General features: G+C 38.7%; 1 protein-coding gene across 1 annotated transcript in view; it reads right to left on the bottom strand.

Moving 5' to 3' along the window:
• The window catches only part of SNX18 (sorting nexin 18), a 39,196-nt gene extending 30,936 nt beyond the window's left edge, over nucleotides 1–8,260 (bottom strand). The window contains exon 1 of the mRNA XM_051990713.1: nucleotides 6,588–8,260. Within this exon, the coding sequence (XP_051846673.1) occupies nucleotides 6,588–8,253 (1,666 nt within the window). The 5' untranslated portion in view covers nucleotides 8,254–8,260. The remainder of the gene's footprint in view (nucleotides 1–6,587) is intronic.
• Nucleotides 8,261–27,077: the final 18,817 nt, after the last annotated feature.

Raw genomic sequence — 27,077 nt, 5'->3', positions numbered from 1 at the left:
TAAGAGTGTAAAATATGCAATATCCCTTTACAAAAGAAAAAACTATGAAGCACCCAAAACAAGTCGGTACTACAGGTAAGAGTCAGTTAATAGTCTAATATTAAGGTACTAATAATTTAAAAGAGATTCCCTGTTTATTCAAAGTGAATAAATCGTTAACAAGCACCTAGTAGGCATTTACTACAGGCTAAGAATTTTGCTAAGTTCTGGGAATGCAAAGAAGGACAAAAAAAATTAGTCCTTGATTCTAAGAAAGTCACATTCCAAGAGAAAGATATGTAAATAAATAGATATATACAAGATATAAAGAAAAACTGAGTCCCCACTATGATGTCCTAAAAACTAGGACAAACTACTTTCCTCCTTCATTCTAATGCATTAACCCAGATAGGCTCACATGGGAAAGAAATATTACCTGATTAAAAAAAAAAAAATTGAAATTCTGATCTGGCAGATGGTTTTCCATTTCTAATGCCAAAAGTGAAAACTAAATCTATGCAACAACTTTAGTATATGTAAACTGTGAAGTATGAGTCTACTGGACAGAATAGTATTTATTTGCATTTTTTTATCCTCAATCTTTAATGCATCTATCACTAGCCATAAATTCTTAAGTGCTAGTTTATATTGTCTAAATTCTGATGCTGGGGCCACTTTACAAAATTATCCATTTGATGAAGTGCCTTAAAAAAACCCTTTAAGGAAGATCTATGCCTATTTCATTTCCCCAATGTCTTATCTAAAGGCTAGGAAAAGTTATATAATCAGAAAACTATGTGGAGGGTTAAGTTAAGAAAAAAACAAATTTGCTGAAAAAGAATGTGAAAGCAGTGGAAAGCAGTCTTGGCCAAATCATTTCTTCTCTCTAAGCCTCAGTTTCCTAATATATAAAATGCTGGAGTTGGATTAGATAATCTCTAAAGTTAATTTTTTTAGCAGTAGAGGAAGCTTCTTATCCTGATTTTTGGGATAAAGTCCAGGACCTATGATCTAACAATGCTTTCTCTTCCTTAAGGCAATGGTTTTCATAACTTTTGGGTTATCAATTTCTTTGGAGAAGCTTACAAACCTTTTCTAAGAATAATGATTTTTAATTTGTAAAATAAAGTACATAGAATTATAAAAGAAATCAATTACATTTAAATAGTTTTTTTTTTAATATTTTTTTAAGTTGAAAGAGGTTAAGAACTTCCCCAATCCAAAGAAAAATCTAAAAGGAATAAACATCTCTGATAATGTAATTAGAGATAAGTAACTAATTTTCCCCTCCCTCTTCATAAACCTTGAGAGGTTACTAAAATAATTATATTCCAACAGAGAATTTTAAACACAAAAGGATTATTTAATTTGCATCAAGTTTGTTTAGTTTTTTTTCATAAAAAGTTAAGGCCTTTGAAGTGATCTGACTTTCTTTCAAAGGTCTCATTCCAAGAATAACCTTTGAATCTGGGTGGGGGTGGGGGAAAATGGAACTTCTTTTTACTATCAAAATTTTGAGTATTTCTGAAAAGTTTTATCCAAGTCTATGAAAAGCAGTCCATCAGAATTCCTGGAAAACAATGTTAATGGCCTAGTATTCCAAAAGCATAGCTTTAGGCTGCAAATTCCAAACCTACCAAATCTGAAAAGAAGAAAATGAGACACAGAATTTAGGGACAATACTGTATCTTAGCTGCTACAGTGAGGAAAAATTAAAACTTTTGTTTCCTTGGCTTTTTTCTACATTCACCTCCAGTATCCCCTTCTGCAGAATGCTCATAGCCCTTTCCACCTTAGAACCTTCCTCTCTCACATTAATTTACACTTAGTCTCTCTCTTTTTTTTTTTTTTGTACCAGTTATTTGCATGTTCTCCCCCTCCTCCCTCCTCCCTGCAGTTAAACAGTGAAATCCCTCAGAGAAGGGATTGTCTTTTGCCTTTCTTTTAAGTTTCTAGTGTTTAGCACCCATTTGGCACACTGTAAGCACTTCATAAATGTTCACTGACTGAGAGCTTGTAGAGATTTTATAATCACTGGCTCTGCTTGACAGCAATAATCAATACTTTCCCCATAACAACCTTGTGACATAATGCATTTTTATCCTCCCCAAATGCAGCTAAAGACATTGAGCTGCAAGAGTTTAAGAAATTTGTTTCCCAACATGTGGCTTGCAGGTGTCCGGCCTGACCTTGAAACCACATTTTTTAAAGCCAACTCCAGGGTTCTTTCCATACCACCTTGCTATCTCTCATAAATATGCTGCTTCTAATAAAAATAATATTCCATATCTCCACATTGCTGTGACAGTACTATTTTAAATATTAAATTTTACAGCCTCACTTACTTGCTGTGTGACCATGGGCAATTCACATATATTTTTGTCTCAATTTTGTCAACTGTGAAAATGAGAATACATGAACATCCCACTGATATTGTAAGAGTCTAATGAAATACTTATAAATGCACTTAGCATAATGCCTAACTATTAGCTAACTATTATCTGGACAATGATATGGAATACAGATGTCAGATACTCAGCCCTCCTCACTGGGCAAAACCAGATTAAAATGCAAGTGGGAAATGTTCAATAAAATAAACAAAAATACAATAAAGTGTGTCAGTTTGTGATTTTTCTAATAAGTCAATATATGGCCTGCAGGGATTCACTTCCATTTGAGTTTGATACTACTAATGACATTATTTCAATTTCAATACTGTATTTGAGAATGAGTGTGGATAATTTATTTAAGTTCTAGCAATATACAAAAGCAGTTTTAAAACAGGACCATAAAACAAAGTAAGAAAAGATTTTAGATTTCCAATCTCATCTATTTAAGAAATGAGTTAATCTGAAGCTAATAAAGATGAAGTGACTTGCTAAGGACATCACTGGTGAGTCCAGTGCAGTGGAAAGGGCATTAGAGACCAGCAAAGCTGGTTATCAAAACCTAGTCCTCTTGACTCTTAAATGTGCTGCTTTCTATTACATTAATACAAGACTATCTAGCTTGGTCCTCTGCCTTTTATCAATGACTTGGCTACAGGCAGAAAGTTGGAAATAAGAGCAATAAAATGGATAAGAAAATCAAGAACTAAAAAGATCAACGCACTGAGACACAAAGCCTGAAACTAACAAGGCAATAATTTAAAGGACAAATGTGAAGTCCAAATAAGTTTAAAACAAGTAAAAACCCAAAAACAAATAAAATTTTACACAAATACAGGATCAGAGTGAAAGGTTGAAAAGGAATTAATATAAAAAAGTTCTAGGAGTTTTAGCTTATGTTAAAGTTCAATGAACACTAAAACTTGGGGGAAAAAAAAGCTGACACTAATGGAACTTCATTAACAAGAAATGTAATGACCAGAACAAGAGAATATATATATGCCTCTGAAGTCAAGGTTCTCCAGTTTTCAGATTAAATACTCAATTCCAATTTGGTTCCACTGATCAGGCCACATCTGAAGTACAGTTTTTAAGCCTAAATACCATATTTTAAACACAGAAAACTAAAGTAAATCCAGAAGTTTTACAGAACTGACGACAATGTTACATGAATGGGAATGGTTAGCCTGGGAGAATAACAAGACAGAGGGAATAGGATCATAGATCTAAAGCTGGAAGGGACCTTAGCTGACATCCATAGTCATTAGGTAAGTTCAAGAGCCCTGTAACATCCATGCTCCACAAACAACTGGCTCTGCTCTACCACCCAATCATCATCCAAGGAAGTTATTAATCCCTCTAAGGAAGAAGCCAGCCATCCTCACCACCACCATCAATTCCAAGTGCTGACTTAACTGCCAACACTGAACAGGTAAATTTAAGGATCCCAAGGAACAAGAGCTTGCCACTATTTAAGCATCCTACCTGTCCCCATAGCAACAGACCTGCTTACAAGTCTAACCTCTGACATCATTAAGGAGGCAAATCTTGTAGAGGTATGATCAGTACCTACCTCAGAAGGTACACCAACATAATAGCCACAGCTTCAAAGACTCAGAAAAAAAAAAAAAAAAAAAAAGGTTTCAGTACCAAAAGTTCTTGGCATCATCAACTGGCTCAACATAAGACTTTATTAATGAAAAGGATTCTAAAGGTGATGGATTATCATATGCTTTGCTACTGCATACCAGGCTTTTCCATCTGACTTGCAGTTAAAAGTTCATGTAGTTTCCCCATATCAGAGTGCTAGAGCTGCTTGAGAACACAAACTGCCTTACTTTTTTTTTGTATCCCCAGTACTTAGAAAAGTGCTTTGTGCAGTGTAAACAATAAACATTTTTTCATTCACTCATCTACTTCAATCACATAGATGAAATAACAGTAATAGGTACAGAGAAATTAAGTGATTTGCCTAAGTTTTTAAAGGTACTGGCAGAGCCAGTATCCAAGCCTAATGCCCTTTCCACTGCACCATGCTGTCTTCAACTGATCATGGTTGTATCTGGTAGAAAAAACTTATTGTTATTATGGGGCCAAAAATTCAATTAGCTATCAAGTGAGCTCCTTGTCATCGAAAGATATTCAAACAGAAGCTAGATCTGTTAGAAATGTAGAAAAATTCTGCTTTAGGCAGGGGACTGAACTTAAGGTTCTTTCTATGATATCAGTTTAGACTTCAATTTGTACCTCATTTTCCTGAATACAATTTAATACAAATTATGTTTACTTAGTTCATGAACTGTTAAGGTGAGGGATAGTCTTTTCCTTCCTTTTGTATCCTCAGTGCTCTGTATTTTGTCTGGCACTAAGTAGGTGCTTAGTAAATGTTTACTGATTGAATGTTATTGAGATAGCTGTAAAGTTCTACAAGTATAAACTGATGATCCCATGATTCAAAATCAAATTTTACTCCTTAGTCTAATTTCAACCTATCTTTCTAATCTTACTTCAATCTGCTCCCACCCAAAACATTATTAGCTGTTCTGCATCTTGTTCTGAATTCTACTTATTCCAATTATATTGCCCTTTGTCTCCAAGATTAGATGTACTCTCTTTCTAAATCTCTTCTTCTGGCTAACCATTAATTGGAAATTAGACTGAAAATGTTGTATTATGAATGTGATGGAATTCTGTGGTTTAGGAAAAGAGGGAGATGAGTTCAAAAAATCTTGGGAAGACTTATATGAACTGATTCAAGTGAGCAGAACTAGGAGAACATTGTACATAGTACAGCAAAACAGTAAGAAAATCACTTGAATCACAGCTCTTTGCAGCAATACAATAATCAAGGACAATCCTGAATGACTTATGATAAAAATTATCTACCTTTAGAAAATGAATTGATGGGAGTCTGGGTGCAGACTAAAGCAATTTTTTTTTCATTTTCTTTCTTTTTTATTGCTTTCTCTTTTGCAACACAGTTAATATGGAAATATGTTGTGCTCAATTATACATGTATAATTGATATTACATTTTTCTCAAAGGATGTGGGAGGGGAACAAGGGAGAAAATTTTAAACTTAAAAATTTAAAGAAAATCTTAGAAATAATATGAAATTTAAAAAGAAAATAGAAATCTTCACCTCTTTATACAAAAAGCCTATTTTTTTGCCGTTTTTCAGGGGTTTTCTTGACAAAGGTATTGGTTTGCCAGTACCTTCTTTAGCTCATTTTACAAATGAAACAGAATTAAGTGACCTGTCTGGGGTCATAGTGTCTGAGGCAGGTTTGAATTCATGAAAATGAGTCTTTCTGATTCCAAGTAAAAGGCTCCTCTGGGCCACCTAGCTGCTCCAAAACCTATGGTAAGTACCACTATCTCCTCCAGGAAATCTTCCCATATCCCTCTTACTGAAAGTGATCGGTCTTCTCAGTTTTGTATATTTGGGGATGAGGGTGGGATAGGGTGGAGGGATCCAACTCCCTTGTCTTTAACTTTTTCGTTAAACTATAAGCTTCTTGAGAGCAGGAACTGTGTTGTTTTTCCATCTTTGCACTTCCCAGTTCTTGGCAGAGTAAGCAGATTTAGGACTGAAAAAGACCCTCCAATCAGTCCAATCCTCTCACTTTAGAGATGAGGACTGAGGTTAAGTGACCTGCCCAAAGTCACATAGGTTAAGTAGTAGAGCTAGGTTTGAACCCAGATCCTCTAATTTCAAAAACACTCTACTATACTTCTTAATAAATGGTGAACTGAACTGAATTTTCACTTTTTTGACAAAAAGGCACTAAGCTACTTTTTCTGAAGCTACCTAAAATTTCTGCTAAACAAAACTTAGTTTGTTAAAGTTTCTGCAACTTTGAGTCAGGGACTCCAGAGATTACTCTACAGATGCAGAGATTAATGACTTGTCCCACAGTCAGAATGTCAGAGGTAGGATTGCTAACTCGAGGTTTTTTGGTTTCCAGTCCAAGTATACCATTTATGATGTCTTGATGCATCTGCATAACGAGCATTGCCTAACAATAACAAAAGGTGGTCACCCTAAAGTACTGAGCAACTAATTTACTAGACAATGAAGGGAACAAACTCCTGCATCTGCTTCCTGACCTGGTAGAGATCCATTTTCAAGCAATTCCTCCAAAATCACTAAAAAGAATCACTCAGCAAGCATTCAACCTGGAAAAATACACATTTTGTGACAAAAGAATAGTACTCTACCTTTCTGAACATGAATGATGTCTGGAAAGTTGGCCAGATGTCCCTGATAGAGCGCTAACAAATCCATCACTGGGTCCAGGTCCTGCCGGGGCTGCTCAGCAAAGAGCTCTCCAATGGCATCGTAGGCATCTCCGGTGAAGGCAATGGCCTGGTTCAGGCCAACGGAAAAGGCCTGTTGGTCCAGTTCAAAAGCTTGGCTAAGTCCTCGGAAGGACTGTCCCACTTTCTGATATTCCTTCTTGAAGCCAGTCACTTGCTTCCTAGCAAATTCATTGGCCGTATGGTTGAGCTGCAGGGCACTGTCATCCATCTTCTTGGTGAAACTCTTGAAACCGTCGATTTTACTCTCCACTTCTTGCAAGTCCAAGGCTGCGGCCGAAGGGGTGCTCAGGGTCAAAAAAAAGTTCGCTCCCACCATCTCGTCCTTCTCGGCTTTCCTCTTGCCCTGCTTCCAGGCCTTTTCATCTGTGCTGCTGCTGCAGGTCAGAAAGTGCTGGAAGACGTCGCACTGGGCCAGCACCGGGTGACTGGCCATGTGGTTCATCCACCAGATGAGTCCTTTCCTGCGCTTGGAAATAAAGTCCTCCTCGAAACGGCCAGTGGCCTGCTTCTCGGGCAGGTGGGGCACCGAGATGACTGGGAACTTCTCGGCCAGGCGAGCATAGAGCCAGTCGAAGTGCTTATAACGCCGGTGCACCGGCACCTGGGTGTGAGTGGGCACCAACTTGTACGAGATGTAGCTCTTCATGCCTTTGAATTTGGTCTGCTTGGTGGGGTCGTCGATGGTGCACTGGAACGGATAGGGGTTCTCCTGCCACTCGGGGCCGTAGGGGCCCAGCACCACGCACAGCTTATCCCCGTCCTTCACGAAGCCCGACGCCTCCCCCAGCACGAAGGCCTCGCCCCCCGATTTGACGAAGGTGGAGAAGCGGTTCAGGTTGCGGCTCACGGTGGCCGAGCTCTTGGCTCCCGACTGTGGGGGCGGGTGCTGGGGGTGCGCGTGGGCTGAGCCGCCCCGGGACCCCAGGGACAGATCGGAGCGCGTGGACAGGCGGTAGCGCCCGGGCGCGCAGCCGCCGCCCCCCGAGGAGGAGCCGTCGTAGTCCGGGTAAGAGCCGCTGCCCAGCGCCCCGGGCTCATCGGCCACGGTGGAGCTGTCGTCCCATTCGTCGTCCCAGTCATCGTCGCTGCCTTGGCTGGGCTGGTAGCCTCCGCCGTACAGCGGCTGCGCCGCCGAGGGCTGCAGGGCCCCGCTCCCCGCGCCGTACGGGTAGCCCGCTGCGGCGGGGGGCGGCTGCTGCACAGGCTGGAAGTTGTCGGAGGGCAGCGGCTTGAAGGAGCTCGCCAGCGACAGCCCCAGCGGCGCGGCCGAGGACACGGTGGCAGCGGCCGGGGGTAGCGGCTCGAAGCCGCCCGGCGGCACGTTGGCGTAGCGGGCCGCCGGGCCGTGGCTGTCGCCGCTGGGCGCGCTCAGGGGGTCCGGGGCGCGGATCACCTGCACGTAGGAGGCCGGGAAGAGACCGCGATCGCCGCGACTATTGACCCCCTCCAGCCAGCCCTCGATGTCCTGCTCGCTACATAGGCTCAGCACCTCGTGCTCGCGCAGGGAGATCTCGCCCGGGTTCTCCGACCTGAAGTCGTACAGTGCCCGGGCGCGCAGCGCCATGGCCCCGGCGCCCTCGACCCGCCCGCCCACACAGGGTCCTCAGCCGGTCCCTCGGCTATTCCCGGCGCGTGAGAGGCAGGCTCCGCGGCGCCCGCCTTGCGCCGCCCGTCCCGTCTCGTCCCGGGACTCGGCTGCGCTTAGGTCGCTATGCCCGCTTCCCTCAGGCTTCCCTCACAGCGACGGCGGCGGCAGCAACAGCAACAGCGCTTAGTGCCCGCTTCTCCGCCGCCGCCGCGGGCTTTGGGGGCGGGGGCGCCACAGCCTCCCACGTCCCCAGCTTTGCTAATCCACGACCGAGAGGAGCGGGGCCAGGGGAGAGCAAGCGATCGCAGAGTCGCTCCTCTGCTGCGTTCGCTCGGCTCGCTCAAGAGGAGGCAGCCGCAGCGGCGGCGGCGGCGGCGGCGGCACAACGGTTCCCGGGCCACCGCTGCCCCCTGCTGTTTGATTCCTGCAGCGCGTCACCGGGTCCGAGAAAGGGGAAAGAGCTTTCCCGTGGATCGTTACTGGGTGGAAAGGAACTTTTTTATTGTTGCGTTTAACTATCTGGTTAAAATATGCTTTGGAAAACACCTTAAATGTAAATTAAAATAGAATTACATGCAAAAGGTGTTTTGTTTGTTTTTGTTTTTAACAAGGAATGCAAGTACTGAGCTCTCGTTCCTATTCACATTGATTAACCAGTATTCTGGGAAAATGGTATACATACATATACATATAATTTCCATTTAATCTCTTACTAGAGTTTAGCAGCTTCTTCGATTATTTAAAGAACATTTTTATTAGATCCATAAGGGATCAACAGATTATCAAAGGGGTCTATGCCACAAAATAGATTAAGAATCTTTGATCTAAAAAGAAAGAAGGGAGATCAGACAATGAACAAAATAATGGGTTAGTGTTAGTAAATTAATAGTTTACATTTTTCTAATCCTTTGCAAAGTACTATATACATGTATATACATATATGTAAATTTATAGTACTATGCACTTATATATAACACACACACATACATATGTAAATATGAAATTAGACTGCCTGTAATCTCATTTAAAGTAGAGAAGTGGACCCTGCTGAATCCTTAACATGAAGAACCAGATGATTTCTAAGCTACCTTTTAGTGCTAACATTCTGCCACTCAATGTTGCCCTTTTCCCTCCAGGGGCCTGTTTTCTCTGAGGTCCCTTTCAGCTCTTGATCTATAGTCCTATGAATAATGATGGATGATTTCTGGTGCTAGCTGGTGCTGTCCAAATAGGTCAGCTTCCTTTCACAGCCTACTTACACACAACAATCTATTTCTTTGTGGGGTGGACCGTCACAGCGATGCTTTTTGGCTGGAGTGAGCAAAGCTTGCCATTGACAATTATATAGCTCAGTGACTGGAAAGTCATGTCTGACAAAAGGAGTAAAAATATGGGATGTGTGGTACCCTTTAAGAATGTGCACACACTAGCTCAGCTCAACAGGCCTACCATAGGTGTGGGCAGAGCCTGAAAGAACCTTCCTTTCCCAGGAATAGTAGGAGCCTGTATCACCGCCTCTTTTCCTTCATTTCCTATATGTCCACCTCTTCTTCGATTAGACCTTCATTGAAAGCAGAAGGATTATGTCTAGCTAGATTATTTATTCTCCCCATCCCCCAAATGCCCAGCAACAGTATGTGTTAGATAGAAATGTGTTATCAGTATATGCTTTTAACTTCTGGCTCATCTTCAAACATTTCACCTGCTTTCTGGCCTTTCATCTCCTTTAACTGGAACTGAACAGCTGCCACTGAATCTCAGGATCTGATGGTGAGCTTTCATCTTACCTGGTACAGTGCTCCCAGTCCCAAATTATACTCGCTCATATGTGCTCTTTCCACATTCAAACGTAAGCTTTTTGAGAGCAGGGACTAGCTTACTTGTTTTGAGATAGATAAGTAGAAGTATTTATACGTATATATGTGTGTGTATCTGCAACAAAGGGACATTAATGAAGGTGAAAATTCTAGAGTGGAAAGAGAATTGAATTTCTGATCAGAAGCCATAGACTTACATTACAACTCTACTACTTATTATCAATGAATCAAATCAGTAAGCATTAAGTGTTTACTAGATAGCAGGTTGTTTTAAGTGTGGCACACATACATACATACATACACACTGAAAATAGTCCCTGCCGACCTGTATGTGCCAAAATGTTTGTGGCAGCCCTGTTTGTAGTGGCTAGAAACTGGAAATTGAATGGATGCCCATTAATTGGAGAATAAATTATGGTTGAATAATTTCAATTATTCCCTATAACATTCCACCAGTTGAATAATTCAAAGAAGGAAAAGAATAAATTATGGTATATGAATGTTATGGAATATTATTGTTCTGTAAGAAATGACCAGCAGGATGAATACAGAGAGGCCTGGAGAGACTTACATGAACTGATGCTAAGTGAAATGAACAGAACCAGGAGATCATTATACACTTCGACAACGATATTGAATGAGGATGTATTCTGATGGAAGGGGATTTCTTTGACAAAGAGACCTGAGTTTCAATGGATAAATGATGGACAGAAGCAGCTACACCCAAAGAAAGAACACTGGGAAATGAATGTGAACTATCTGCATTTTTGTTTTTCTTCCCGGGATATTTTTACCTTCTGAATTCAATTCTCCCTGTGCAACAAGAGAACTGTTCAGTTCTGCAAACATATATTGTGTCTAGGATATACTGCAATGTATCTAACATATCTATAGGACTGCTTGCCATCTAGGGGAGGGGGTGAAGGGAGGGAGGGGAAAAATCGGAACAGAGACGAGTGCAAGGGAAAATGTTGTAAAAAAAATTACCCTGGCATGGATTCTGTCAATATAAAGTTATTATTAAATAAAATAAAATATTTTTTAAAAAAAGAAAAAAAAAGAAAGAAAATAGTCCCTGCCTCATGGAGTTTATATTATGAGAGAAAACATGTGCATAAACTGACAGATACACACACAAAGTAGATATAAGGAAACCTTAGAGAAGAAGGCACCAGCAGCTGGAGTGTCATCACACAGATCTCTTCTTGTCCTCTGGTCTTCAATTTCCATGTCTATAAAATGTGAAGGTTGAAATACAGGATTGTTAAAGGGTTGTTTTTTTTTTTTTCCATTTCTACATCCTAAGTTTATAACTTCTGCTAATTAATCATTCTGCTAATCATTGAATTTTAAAGTCCATATTTTAAATGGTCAACACTAGGTCCAGGGCAAAAGTTACCCAATCAGCTTTATTACATTTGTACACTTAATGAATCTAAACAATTCCTGGTGATCAGAGAAGTCAAACCGGAACAAATTCTTTTCCTTCTTTGAATTATTCAACTGGTGAAATGTTATAGGGTCAGGAAAAAGTAAATCTTAGACAAAGCAAGTCTGATCCCTCTTCCAAATGAAAGATAGGAATGGAGGAATCAATCATAAATCACCTGAAATCCACAATCAATCTTTCTGAGCCCACCACATCTATTTAATTGGTCAAGGACATAAAAATAGGTTTGAAAAATCCATAATCAACCTTGGAAGAAGTGAGCCATTGAAAGAGATGAGATGATGCTATACAGGGGAAGGATTGAATCAGTGATCATCCAGCATTTGCTTAAAAGACCCCAGTGAAGTACTGTATTACCTCACAAGGCAGCTCATCCCATTTTTGAATAGTTATATTAGGCTTTCCTCCCATTTCTTTATAATATTTGTCTCTTTACAATGTCAAGTATTTGCTCCCTGTTTTGCCTTCTGGATCTAAGCAGAAGCCAGATCCTTTTCCCATGTGAGAGCCCTTCAGTCACAGCTGTCAGAATGTCTGTTTCTTTGATACTACTTTATCACTATCCCCACATTCCCCTTTTCTGCCATCAGCAATAACCTCAGGAGACCTTAAAGTATCCAGGACCAACCAGGCAACTAAGAAGGATAAGTAAAAAAAAAAAAAAAATGCTTTATTTCATCCATAAGAGAAAGTAAATAGTTTTAGTGAGGATTATTTTCCATGAAACACTTTTTAAATTATTTCCCAATTTGAGATTGTGTGCAGAGTGATTGAGATGGCTGGAAGTATGACTTCTAGATAAATAGGTTATTTCTTTATAAATAGGGTATTTCAAAAATTTGCAACAATAAAAACTTTTTATATTGTTATTACAAGAGCTAATAGATTATAATATTGACAATATTCTAGGAGCTTTACTGAAAATAGGTCAACTTTGTTATCCAGAGCATATTAGATTCATATTACACTGAAATATGATTCATTGTCTCGAAGTAAAAAAAAATTTCAATTAATACTATTAATTTTTATTATTGTCTCCAAAGAAGTTAATATCTGTATACTCATAAAATTTGGGAATAGATTTTTCAGAATTCTCATGTACCTTTAGACAGGTACTTCAGTGAATTTACTTCTTCATTCCCTATTTTAAGTTCTAATAAACATTTGTCCAACTGTTCAATAATTACTTCATTTTGAATCACAGCTTTTGCTGAATTTCTATTATCTTTTTGCATCAGCCCAAATGAACCTGCCCATTTCCACAAAGTCAGACACTTCCACAAAAGCCCTGAGCAACCAAAAAGAATTATATATTATCCTGCTGTAAAATATTTGGGATGGAATTTGAACAGAATGAATTTTTATTCTAACATGTTCTGCTTCGTTAAGCCTTCATAGGTTTTTCTTCCTTTATTTCTAAGTCCTTTTTACCACACATAAAAATAGACCAAGCTACATTGTTAATTTGTTACTTTAATTATGAGTTTAATTTTAGCAAATAACATCATTTTTCTTCTAAATGTATGAGATCTCAGTACTTCTTTAAAATCAGTTAGTCAACAAACATTTAGTAAAAGTTTACAATGTGCCAGACACTGTATTAAGCACTGGATGCAAAGAAAAGCAAGAAAAATATGGTCCTAGTCCTCAAGAAGCATTATTTCTTCAGATTGAAGCATACTATTTTCACTATTCTTTTCATGCTTTTCCTTTTGTTCTGTTTCATCTTTCACAACATGACTAATGTGAAAATAGAAGGAAGAAAGGAAGGAAGGAAGGAAGGAAGGGGAAAAGGGAGAAAGGGAGGAAGGGAGGAAGGAAAGGATGGAAGGACATAATTGTGTTATGGCCAACTTTTCAGGAATGAATTTAATTTTTTAGGATGAATCTTTCTTCTTACTGCTTTTAGCATTTTGAATAGAATGTTCCACTGCCCTGTTAGTAGTTTAAAACATTTAAATTTTAATATTAGCTCTCCAGTCACTTCTCTAAACCTATAGTTATCAAAAAGTATGCCTCAAATTCTGCTTGAATTGTATGGGATTTCTACTCATAATCACAGTAATGTGCGGGAATTCCTCAAGGTAAAGAATAATAAATTTGAAAAACACTTTTATATTTATTTTATGCTTCTCCTTCCATCCTATCCTTAGAGATGGGAAGATGAGGGAAGATGAAACCTGATCACAAGAGAATTTGAGAATCAATGAATCTCTTTCTGGTTCTCATGATGCTCTGGACCATTTTTCTTCTACTATCAAATATAAGGATTTAGGACACTGGCATGGCCTCATGATTTCTTATGGTTACAACTTCTACTGTTTCCTGAGTTTCCTAGACAACAAACATAAACTATGATTTAAAAAAAAAATGAAGCCATTTTCCTTTTTCTACTGTTCTCTTGCTCCTTGAAAGATAATCAATAAATAAATCAATAAGTATTTACTAAGCATCTAACATGTGCCAATCACTGGGGATACAAAGTTTAACATTTTAACATTTTCTCTACTCTCAAGGACAATTAACCTCTGTTTGCCTCAGTTTCCTCAACTGCAAAATGGAGATAATATCAGCACCAATCTCAAAGAGTCATTAAGAGGATCAAATGAAATTATATTTGTAAAACACAGACCTGATCATGTCAATAAATCTAGAATGGTCAGGCCTGAACTTTAGGAAAATAGGAAAATCATGTTTTAGGAGCGATAATTTTTTGTTAACAGGACAGCTCCCCCAGGAGATTGCTACCTCAAGTCTAATCTACTCTGAGTATCTAAATCCGCTAAAAACATAGCTCATAAGCATTCACTAATGTTTTTATTTTTTTTAACTTTTAATATCAACCAGAAAACACAACTATTTCAAACTAAAGACTGTTTCTGAAATAGAGTAACAAAAAATAAGCTATTCCCCCAAATGCCCATTGCGTCTGTGAGGAGAGTTGGATGTACCTAAGGATAAACATGGAGAGACAGACATGTGTCTGTAGCTAATAATGTAGAAAGAGCACATCCATAGGAGATGTGTGAAGGTAATGCATGAACACTGATGGATGCATATAGAGTAAATGCCTTGGGCTGGGAAGCTTAGGAAGAGACTCATGCTCCCAGAGCCATCACAGTGAAGGGGCTCCTCCGGCTGATGTGATTCTCTGTTGGCTCAGTCTACGCTGGATGCTTCAGGAAGCATCATGTCTGCCATTCACTGCTTTGCTCTCATCTCCCCCAGAAGCTATTCTGCTGGACTTGTTTTCTCCATTGGACTCTGCTCAAGCAGACAAAAGTCTTCACCAGATGTTCTGCTCTGGTCTGCACTTCCAGGTTCTGGCTCTGCTGAAATCCTTGGCTACATTTTCCTCAGGGGAGCATGGGTGTTGTCATGCTTTCCCTTCCTGCTACCCCCACCCCAGTTCTTTTTTTTTTTCTTTTTAAAGCAGAAACCTTGGCATAAGCATTTTTTTTAAAGTCTCCACCCAAATTCTCTGGTCTTATTCCCCAAAAATCTTGGCTCCTGAAGTCTCTCCTCTTCCCAGCTCAAGATTTTTGGCTCCAGGTCCCAAGCTCTTTAGAACAAAAAGCAAGATTCTCCTAGCTTGCTAATGTCCTGAGCACTGATTTTTCTTTTGGGCTCTTCTTTCTGTTTCAGAGGCTTTCTGGTTCACTCTCTCTGTCCTAGTCCTCCCCTGAGCCCAAGTTGTGCAATCCATATAGCTCTCATGATTATGTGTCTAAAGGCTAAACAATAAATCAGATAATAGTTATTTGCCTAATAATAACCAAACAACTCAAAGATTCAGAATTACCTACTTTTCAAAATCTAGGTCTCTTTCATTCTCTTTTTGTGGATGAATAAGTAGGGAAAAAAGTCACAAGACACATTAAGTCTAGGGGACAAGGCCTTTCTTTGTCTCTTCTACCAGCCTAACTTCATTCCTGGCTTTTTCATATTCAGATAAAGTCAGATGAAAGTTTCATCAGAGGGGCTTTGAAGCATACCCTTACAGGTAGTTATTTTGAGAGAAAGACAGAAAAAGGGAGACAGAGATAGAGACAGGGACAAAAACAGACAGAAAGATACAGAGTCAGAGAGACAGAAATAGAGACAGACAGACAAAAAGACAGATACACAGAGAGAAAGAAAAAGATTAGAGAGGTGAGAGAGGGAGGGAAGGGGAGAAAAGGAGAAAGGAAGGGAAAGAAAAAGATGGAGGGAGGGAGGGAAAGATAGAGAAAGAAACAAGAACAAAGAAAGAGAAAGAGAGGCAGAGAGAGATTTACTGTTTTACCCTGAAAGATTAGGATATTAAAAAAAAATTTTTTTTTTAAGGAGAAGTTTATAAATGTGCAATGATTTTATGTTTCATTCGCCCTAGATTCAATGACCCTATATGGACCTTGGAGACATCCCTTCTTCCTTCTCACTATACCTCTGATATCAGATGAAAGACTTTGACTTCTTCAATTTGTCAAGATGTGTCCCCTACTGAATCTTCAAGCATCTGTCTCCCAAGGAGAGTCACTTCCTAACATGTAGATCTAGGAATTAAAACAAACCAAAAACAAATCCAACCCTACAATAGAATATTTTCTCCTTACTCATTTGAGTAGTCACTACAGACTAAAAAATATAAGTCATGGAATTAGGATGCATGGGTTCAAGTTGGCACATCTTACCTGTATAATCTTGGCAAATTATTTTAGTATTCTGAGTCTTAGTTTCCACATTATTCCAGGCCAGAGAGGCTCTTTTCTCTCTCTTTCTAGGGTACTCTGAGGGGTATGTGGGGTATTTCACTTCTAATACAATCAACCTGAGCTACCCAACATGTATCTTTTCCTACATTGTTCTACACTAGGGATTAGCTTGCCCCCTAAACCACTTAACATCCATGAGCTTTTATAAAGAATATTTACTTTGAAAATATAACCCACAGATTAGTAGTTCTAATGTTTAACAACTTTTTTCAAGATTGCCAGCTTTAGACACAAAGCCTCTTTCTGTTTTTCTCTGTCTCTGTTTCTCACACAAAAATACTTTGAAAATTTACTTTTGAAAGTATACCAAGAACAAATGTACAAATTTGCCCCATACCCCAGCACAGCACCTGGGCCATAAACTTCCCTATACCATCTTGGTCTTTGGAGGAAGAAGGCTTAGACTTTAACTCAGTTCTTATAGTGCATTGGTCCCATCAGGTTAAAGTCTAGATATACTATGACTTCCAAAGTACCCCTCATTTCAGATCCATTGGTCAAAGTCCAGAAGTTCACTCCTGAAAGTTCCAATGTTGCTCAAGGCATCAAAACTGGGCTGGCTGAAAAACTCAGTCTGGACTCTGACTCCCAGATTCCTGTGGTTTGCTTTCCTGATCTTTTGAAACTGGCAGGGCAAACAACTCCACTCCCTTTGCCTACAAGAGAAAAGAACAAAAGCAGAGACCAAGGGGCAAGGCCATTCTCAAGTCCAGATTCAAAGGCTCCACAGCCTTTCTCCTGACCACACTGTCTCCTCCCAGATGCCAGACCACTACATCCGCCAAAAGTGAGACCTAAAAGAAGATCACTGAAGTCTTTGGAGTGCTTCCCTGATGAATCCAAAAGATGCTCACTAACATTTTGGAAGAGCAGCCAAAAACCAGTTATTGTTTCCACAAGCTTTCCAAGGCAATTGTCACCACTCTCTTGAGGCAGATTTCCCAGCTTCAAATAGAAAGTTGCATCAGCTGAGCAAACTGATGGGGTCTGCATATCCATTACATCTGTAAAATGGGGATAATAATTCTTGTACTACCGATTTTATAGCAGCAGCAGCAGAAGCATTTTTCAGCTTCAATATTGCAGCTATTTTCCAACTTCCCATAAAAAATGGACAGTTATAATGAATTCCTTTTCTAAGTTTGTCTTATTAAATTTTCTTCTGTCAATCTTTGTTCTCATTTTCTTTAACTTTAAATATATAGTAGCTGGACGAAATGTATACATGGTATTTGACTAAGCTTACATGCCTAGTTTTAGAGAAAGCTAGAAAGAAGAGAAGTCTGTCAACTTGTCCTAGAAAACAAACAAAAAACCTATTGTCATTTATCTAACAATAGGGAGAAAAGTCACGTAAGAATTTAGAAGAAATGGCATCCCATGCTTCTCAAAACTTTTGATCTCAGGACACCTTTACACTCTTAAACATTACTGAGGTCCTATTACCTAAAGAGCTTTGGTTTGTTTGAGTTGTATCTATCCATATTTACTATATTAAAAGTTTAAATGTCTTAGTATTATTATGAAAATAATTTTGATATTCCAGCCACTGTAAAACAGAACTGCTGGATATAAATATAGGGGAGAGGAAGGGAGAATAGAAAAAAAGAATCTTTATTGCCATAATCCCCCCCCCCCCACCTCCAAGGAAAAGATGGCAATTGCTCGTTTTAAAGTAGATTTGAAGGGAACCCTTTTTTTTTTTTTGTTACTTGGCCTAGAGGCGAAGTTAGACCCAACCCATTACCTGTTCTAATGAGTCATAAAACTTAGTGCCACATATGTCTCTAGCAGTAGTGTAACCATATTATACAGAGCTGGTTCACAGTCATGCAGAGTTATCAATCTCTGTTGCTTATTCCCTTACCTATTTGCATACAAAGCTACTCCTTTTGGAGAAAGACACACACACACTCTCTCTCTCTCTCTCTCTCTCTCTCTCTCTCTCTCTCTCTCTCTCTCTCTCTCTCTCGGCTCTATGTTCTGTGAGCAGCATTCCTTTCAAAACAAGCCCAGGGAGATGGAGGAGGTCCTGCTCAGCTCAGTGTATTACTGTACTACTGTACAGATCTGTTGTCTAAATTCTAGAGCAGAACTTCCTAAAAAAATTTTTTTAGTGTTATACACCTTGTCTGGACCTCTAATGAACTCATGGATCCCTTTCTAAAATGTTTATTGCCAACTTCATAACAAAAGGAAATGCAGTTAGGTGGTACAGTAGATATGGCACCTCTCCAGGAGGATCTGAGTTAAAATTTGGTCCCAAATACTTACCAGTTGTGTTACCTTAGGCAACACTGATTGCCTCAAAAATTAACAAATAAATAAATAAAGGAAGGAAGGAAGGAAGGAAGGAAGGAAGGAAGGAAGGAAGGAAGGAAGGAAGGAAGGAAATGCTAAATTTCATTTTGAAATGAATGAAAAATCCAAGTTCATAGACCACCTGAAATCTATCATCGTTACGTTAAGAACTCTTGCTCTAAAAAAGATTATAAACTCCTAAAGATCAAAGCTTCTTAAATTGTTGGCCATGACCCCATACGGGATTACATAACTGAATGTGGGTAATCACAAAAAATTTGACAATAATAAAAGATAGCAAATATTTAGTCAAGTTTTAATTCTTTGTGTAAAAACAAGCACATCCATCTCATTAGTATGCAACTTAGCTTTTGTCTTTGATAAATGGTAAAATTATATGTATTCCAAAGAATTGTTTTAAAATAATTTCTTTATGATTTATTATAAACTAATGTAAGATTTGTATTCTTTTTTATATATCTACATACCTGGGGATCACATAAAAATTTCTCTGGTAAAAAGGGGTCACAAGTAGAAAAAATTTAAGAAATCCTGTTATAGATCAGTGACTGTCTTTTAGTTTTCTTTGTATCCCCAGAGTTTATAAGATACAATATCTGGTGCATAGTATCCTTACTAAATGTTTATTGACTCCCTGACTTTCTGTTTTAGAAAGATGCAAAACTGAATCAATCATGTTCTTCTTCCAGTCAGAGATGTCCTGGCACTACACAGCAGTTTTTAAAGTATTTCTCTTTCCTCCAGGGATACTTCAGAATTGCCACTTCTCAATGAATTCCAACCTAGATTAGTAGTTCTGTGGCTTAACAACTTTTATCAAGATTGCTAACTGTAGACATAAAGTAAAAAGTTAAACATGAAAAAAAAAAGTTAACAAACTTTTAAGGGACAAGGAACAAAGGTAAACTTCATTTCTTTACCTGACTTCCTGTCCCACACTGTCTATTCCAGCCTACGTGGCCTACTGTTCACAGAGGGCAACTTTCTATCTCCAGCTTTCTTAGCTTTCCTAAACTCCTAGAATTCATTACCCCCCTCACTTTTACCTCTGAAAATCAGGTCAGCAAATAGTATAAACTGAATTTTGTAAGAGGATACCACAATGTACAAAGCCAATCTAGCAAACACAAAAGTGTAGGTCAGACAGTTTAATTTTAACCAATTCAAGATTGGGAGGGAAGTATATTATTATTTCAAATAACTCCTAAAGTATTAAAAACAACAACAACAACAGAGGAACAGTGCATTTTAAAATGGGGCCTTTTTAAGCTTCAACTCCGAAGAATTGCTGGTGCTCTTTCCCTTCTCATGTTATTTTCCTTTTGCTTATCTCTACAACCCATGTCCTAATTCAATAGAATGTAATCTCTCTGATTAAATGAATGGAAAAAAGTTATTAAGCATTTACTACACACCAGGAACTCTGTTATAATACAGGGATACAATAAAAAAGTAAGGCACTCTTTTTCTTTGAGAAATTTATATTTTACTTAGGGAATGGTAGCCAGAGAAAGGAATTTGGGGATGGAGACAGAGATTTGATTCATAGACAATTGATTGATAAGCTCCTATAAAAGCAATGGAAGGATTGAATGGATTACTATGCTTAGACTGAAAAGGGGGGGAGGGAAGCAAAGCAAAATGCATAGCAGGATGGTCTTAGTAGATGACTAGATAAGAAGTGAAACATGGTCTAACCTAAGGCTAGAAAATTAATAGTAACAATAATAAAAACAACAGCAATTATAATAAATAGCTAGCATTTATATAATTATTTAAGATTTGCAAAATATTGTGCATATGTTTTCTCAATTGACCTTCACAGTAATTCTGTGAAGTTGGTACTATTATTATCCCCATTTTACAGATGAGGAAATGGAATCTGAGACGGTTAAATAGATTGTTCAGGGTTACAGAATGCCTGGGGCAGGATTCAAATTCAGGTCTTTCGTAGTTCAAATCTATACTCTAATCCCTTTAATATGTACAAGAGACAAACAGGGAAAGAGAGACAGAGACAGAGACAGAGACAAAGAGATAAAGAGACTGAGACAGAGAGAGACAGAGAGTCAGAGACAGAGAAAGGACAGAGAAAGACACAGACACAGAGCTACACAGACAGAAAGAGAAAGACAGGCAGAGGCAGAAAGACAGAGAAAAAGAGAGAGACAGAGAGACAAACAGAGAGATAAGCAGAGACAGAGAGGGACTAGATGAATTTGGATTTACTAATCAAGAGATCATATCCTTCCTCCAGTAGTCAGGGGTGATAGATGTAAATATGTATAGAAATTATTGACTAATACTCAATTGTTGGGAGAAATGAGTTAGCATGTTACTAAATGGTCCCCTTCCTCTGAGAGTGAGGGCATAAGGAGAGAAGTCTCGCCATCAGTAATGTGAGGTGTCCCTTGTTCTCTTACCTGTTCTGGACAGTGTTCACTCCCCCTCCTAGATGAGGATTCTTTTTCTGAAGACTGCCTCAGAATAAAGTTTGTGGTGCTTATTGCAGATTTAAACATTCCTAGTTAAGTTTCTGTTTAAGAGACGATTGTTGAATTAAAGTAAATAATGAAAATACATGAAATGAGCCAGGGAATTGAATAATAAACCCAATATCATATAATTGGTCAATTTGCTGACCAGAAAGAAAGAATTGATGTCATTGGCTGAGAACATTCATACACAATGCCAAGTTACACAGCATAAAAGATCATGACTTGTAAGACAATCAGACATTAACATACTCCACAAAGGTCCCATGAGACCCAGTCTTAATGTTGCAGCAGAATATCAAAAGGAAAGGAAGATACGGGTTTCAAAAGTTTCTTTGGTAAAAAGGGTTTTTTGGATTAGCTTTAAAGAAAATCCTGTGCTCTGTGTAAGCAGGAAAACAGTATTTTATCTTTATTCCTGTGTCTGTTTGTATTCTCACTTGTCAGCTTTAGCCTTACATGAAAACAGCTGCTCACACCAGACATTTGGAATACAGCCCTGTGGTTAGGACCTCTCAGGCTGCTTGGTGGAATAACCTGGAAGCACTAGATCAGCATTAAAACTAATCTTTGAATTATCCAGACTGTCTGAAGTTTTCAGAGATACCTAGGTCAGAATATAGCCATTTTCCAGTGTTGGCTTTTGTATTAAGGACTTTTGCAATAGGATTAAGCTTAAGGACCTGCATGATTTGACAGTGTTTTCCAGGATTTTTTCATTAGCTAAAGGTCTCTGGTGGTCCTTACTTAACAATAAACTGCAAGGTCAGTTGCAGAAATTGTAGATAAAAAGGGAGACACTGTACTACAGTGAAAGAGGTCTGGTTTTAGAATACAGAAGTTTATGTTCAAATCATACCTTGGTCATTTACTACCTGAGTGACCATAGGAAAACTAGGTGACTCTGTGGGTCAGGCCTGACTTGTGTGGTCATCTTCCTTGTGTGATTTGATGTGAGTCACTTGAACTTTCTGGTTTAAGTTTCCTTGACTGCAAAAGGAGATCTGACAATGACATCAGATCTTTCACTTTTAAAAATCCAAGAGGAATATGAAAATAAAATGCTGAAACAGTGAAAAGGAAAATGTGAATAAGTTTAGAATTTTGTACACATTGACTACATCAGTGAAGAAAAGGAAAAGAAACCAAAGTGAAGGACTTGGAAAGGAATATAGAACAAACATTTATTTGCTTGTTAATTATTTGTTCAGCTTAGAATACATTTAGAGCTGGAAGTAACTCAAAAACTACTGAGTCCAATCCCCTCATTTTATAGCTGAGGAAAATGAATCTGAGAAGGATTAAGTGTTTTTTTTTTTTTTTCCTGAGGGTTACTTAGTAAAATAACAAATGTGAAATTAGAACTCAGTACTGACTTCCAAGGAGTGCCTCACCCACTTTAATATATTTTACTTGTGTTTAGTTTATTTAGTGATTAGGCTTTTTTTTTTTTTTTTAGTTCCAAATTCTTTCCCTTCACCTTCCCCTGTCTACTGAGAAGGCAAGAAATTTGATACTTAGTATATAAATGAATTCACGAAAAATGCATTTCCACATTTGCCAGTTTATGAGGAGGAAAGGATGAAAAATGAAGTAAAAAAATATGCTTCAATCTATACTCAGAGTTCATCAGTTCTGTCTCTGGAGGGAGGTAATATTTTTTTTTTTTTTTATCATAAGTCCTTTGGAATTGTCATAGATGATTCTGTTGATCATTATAACTAAATCCTTAGCTTTCAAAGTTGATTACCATTACAATATTGCTGTTACTATGTACAATGTTTTCCTAGTTCTGTTCATTTTGTATCAGTTCATATAAGTCTTCTCAGATTTTTCTGAAGCCATCCACTTCATTGTTTCTTATAACACAATAATTTTCCATTACATTCATATACCACAGTTTGTTCAACCATTCCCCAATTGGTGGTCATCCCTTCAATTTCCAATTCTTTGCTACTACAAAAAGAGCTGCTATAAATATTTTGTACATATAGGTTCTTTTCGTTTTCCTCTGATCCCTTGGGGATTTTGTACCACTTTGGGTTGTTGTTGTTCACTTGTTCAGTTATATCTGATTTTTTGTGCCCACAGAGACTATATCATGCCCTTCTATCTTCCATTATCTCTCAAAGTCTGTCCAAGTTCATGTTCTGTAATGACCGTGTATTTAAAATCAGCCAGAGTCAGGAATTAAGGTTAAGGGGAAAATCTTCAATCTTTAAGTGAAGTGAAGAGGTGAATAAGGATTGTGATAGCAATATGGGCAGCTGCGACCCGAAGCCAGCTAACAGAGGGGGATCTGAGCTGAAAGGGCCGTTGCAATGGCAAATGCAAGCAGTCTCTCCTTCCCCTTCCTTTTCCACTCCCCTGCCTCCACCCACCCAAATCATCATTTCCTATACAACACATCAGGACTTGCACAAAGCTTAGGCGGGGGCCATTCTTTCTCTAAGCTTATATATTAATAGAGTATGGTCCAATTACTATTTATCCTCATGTGCTTGGGACCTCAGTGCATCAACTCAAGCCTCAACCCATTACAATGTTCATTGTTTCCATGACATTATCTATCCATCTCATCTTTTGCCGATCCCTTTCCTTTTGCCTTCAATCTTTCCCAATATCAGTGTCTTTTCCAATGAACTCTGTCTTCTCATTATGTGGCCAAAGTACTTAAATTTCAGATTCAATATTTGACCTTCCAATGAATAGTTTGAAATAATTTAAATATTGACTAAGTTCATCTCCTTGCTGTCCAAGACACACAAATATCTTTTTCCAGTACCACAATTTGGAAGCATTGATTCTGAGGCATTAAACTTTTCTTATCGTTTAATTTCTATAATCTATGGGACCTAGTTCCTAATTATTCTCTAGAACGACTGGACCATTTTATAGATCCTCCAACAGTACATTGGTGTCCCTATTTTTCCATATTCCCTCCAGCATTTGTCATTTTCCTCTCCTGTCTTCTTAGCCAAATTATTTATCTTTGTTGATCTTTCTCTATCTTACCCTTAAGTCCATTTGTAAAATCAACCAAAATATCCTCTCTTGAATCTTTTCATTTTTTCCTGACTGTTTCCTCTTTCAGGTAGCAGGGGGCTTTAGGAGTCATATGGCCCAGCCTCTCACTTTATATGGAAGTCTCACTGTAATATCTCTCATACATGAGGTCTTTTCCACCTTAAATAACCTTGTATAGTGGAGGTGTGACTAAATTTCCCAATTAGATTGAGATTTTGAGGGGGCATAATAATAATAACAGAAATAATAGCTAGCATTTACATACCTCTTTAAGATTTGCATTATTATTATTATCATCTCTGTTCTATGGAGAAGCGAACTAAGACTGACTGAGTTAAGTGAATTACCCAGCTAATAAGCTGGCAATCTAGTATCAGGTAGTATTTGAAATAGGCTTCAAATTCAGTCCTTCCTGACTCCAAGAAAATATAGGGCTCTCTCCATTAAGGCACATAGAGGTCTCACAAGGCAATTAATAAAGTCTCCTTAGCTCAGAGTTTGACTTGATTGACCAACTTTTGAAACAGGGGTGATTTGGAAAACTCATCTTCAATCTTTAGTTTTTACAAGTGAAAAGAAAGAAACTTTGCATGGCAGGATATTATCAATATTAGATTTCTAATAGTCAGACAGAAATAAATGGGGGTTTGCATCTGGGACATTTTATCAATGCCCTGTTTCAATGTTAGGGTTTGAGGGATAGCTTCCCTTTCTTTTAAATATTCAGTTTATTATGCCCAAAGGGCTATCAGACTGTGCATACCTTTGATCTCTACTAAGTCTTGTATTCCAAAGAGATCTTAAAGGAGGGAAAGGGATCCCACATGTGCAAAAATGTTTGCCGCAGCCCTTTTTGTAGTGTCAAAAAACTGGAAACTGAATGAATGCTCATCAGTTGGAGAAAGGCTGAATAAGTTATGGTATATATTTGTGTGTGTGTGTATGTGTGTGGTGATCTTCTTCTCAAAACGCAGCCAGGTGATAAAAGTTCAGATCTTTTATTATCTCCAATATAGCCCGGTTAGTTTAGAGGTCTATCTCTCTGCTTGGTTCCAAGAGCTCCCTCCGAATGTCGCCAAATCCAAAGGTCTGGTCCTTCAGCCTCTGCCTCTGCTTTCTTCTGCCTCCAACCAGCACAGAGATGGAATGAATCTCTCGTTTCCTTCACTTGGGGCTCGGCTAGCTTTCTGGTGAGTCTTTCAGACCAGCTTGGTCTCAGTGGGGGGCAGTTGAACTCTCTTCTGCGACCAGCCAGCCAAGTAGAAAATATATTCTCTCTTGCCTTGCCTCGGAGAGAGGGCTTCTGGCGTAATTCAGCTGAAATCTCGACTTGTAGTTTCTTCACTCTGAAAAACTTCTTTGACTGGCCCATTGAAGCTCTATTTATGCTCCTTCAAGAGAGGGATTGTGGGTTTTCTCCCATAGTGCTCTCTCGCCCAAAGAGCTCCAAGGGAGGTGTGAACTCATAAAGTTACAAAGTTTACTTTGTGAAACTCCCATACTTGTGAACTCCAATGAGTAAAGGTGTGAACACAAGCCTTGTATTAATTAGTTCTACTTAGTACCTTGTTTCAGGTTCTGGCCCAAAACATCTTCTTGTAAGATTAGATCAACTCTAATTAGTTAGCAGTTTGTAAAGATTCCAACATCTCCCTCTTTCTTTTGTTTTAGAACATAGGGTGGTCATGACCTCCCTGATTTCTCAAGGAGGTGAGACCCCTACCTAAAAGGTGATCACGCCTTCCCTGAATACATGGTATACATAAATTCATCAATATGGGAGGCATTATACATAATTTACATAAGCACATAGCAATATAACACAAGCTAGTATTAATGTAACATACATGAATCAACCTGAAAATTTACACATGTCCATAAGTCCTAGAAATAGTCCATAAGGAATCCACTGTCCATTAGTTCATGTGCCAGAAATCTAATAATTCCTGTAAGCTCTGAAGTACTGCAAAAAGTCTTATCAACAATTTTTCATCTCAGGGAATCCAATGATTCTTGCTGGTTTTTCAAGAACTAAAACAGTTTCGTCTTGTGTTAGGAAATCCAATGATTCCTGAAGATTTTAAAAGTCTTTTTAACAGTCTCCTTGTCAGCCATCTGATTCTTTCTCCATCTATGGAAATATAAGCAGATCCTCTTCCCCAAGCAGTTAACCTAATTCCCTTCTATTTACCAAATTTGGGATTTCTCATCATCATCTGGTAATTACATTGGAGCTGTTTGCACTGGATATTGCCTTGTTGTCTTAAAAGGCCTGTATTCTTCCCAACTGTAATCCTGATTGCTTTTCTGTTGGTTGATGACATCAGAGTCCTGAATTTCTAAAGTCTCTCTGGGTGTAACCTCAGCTGCTATCATGTCCCACCTGTCCTTTGATTGATACTTTGGAGCTGGGCCTTGCCTCTCCTTCCTCTGGGTCAATATACATTTAGAGGCCCAATGAAAGCCTCGGTTACATTTTGGACATGGGGTTTTGGGTTTTATCTCACCCTGTCTTTTCACTCTATCTCCATTTCTACATTGAGCTCTCAAATGTCCAACTTTTCCACAATGAAAACATCGACGAGTTTCTCTAGAATTCCTTTGCCAAGAAGGCCTTGTCTTTCCATGTTCATCATAGTCTGGGCATAATAAGCATTTGTGCCCACTGTGGCACAGCATCTAATGATCTCCTCTAAAGAAGCATTTTTGTCTAGCCCCCATATAATTCTCTTGCAAACCCCATTGGCATTTTCCTTAGCCAAATGTCTAGTCATTATTTCTGTGGCAGCATTATCTCCAATGGTTCTTATTACAGCTGTTTGCAGACGTCCCACAAAATCTGGGTTCATTGGGACCTTGCTCTATTTTTGTGAAAGCATTATTTCCATCTTTCTGTCCAGGGAGAGAATTCCAAGCTTTTATTGCAGCCTTAGAA

This window comes from Antechinus flavipes, chromosome 1, assembly GCF_016432865.1.
Source record: "Antechinus flavipes isolate AdamAnt ecotype Samford, QLD, Australia chromosome 1, AdamAnt_v2, whole genome shotgun sequence".
Lineage (NCBI taxonomy): Eukaryota > Metazoa > Chordata > Mammalia > Dasyuromorphia > Dasyuridae > Antechinus > Antechinus flavipes.
This window is presented reverse-complemented; position numbering and strand designations above follow the sequence as displayed.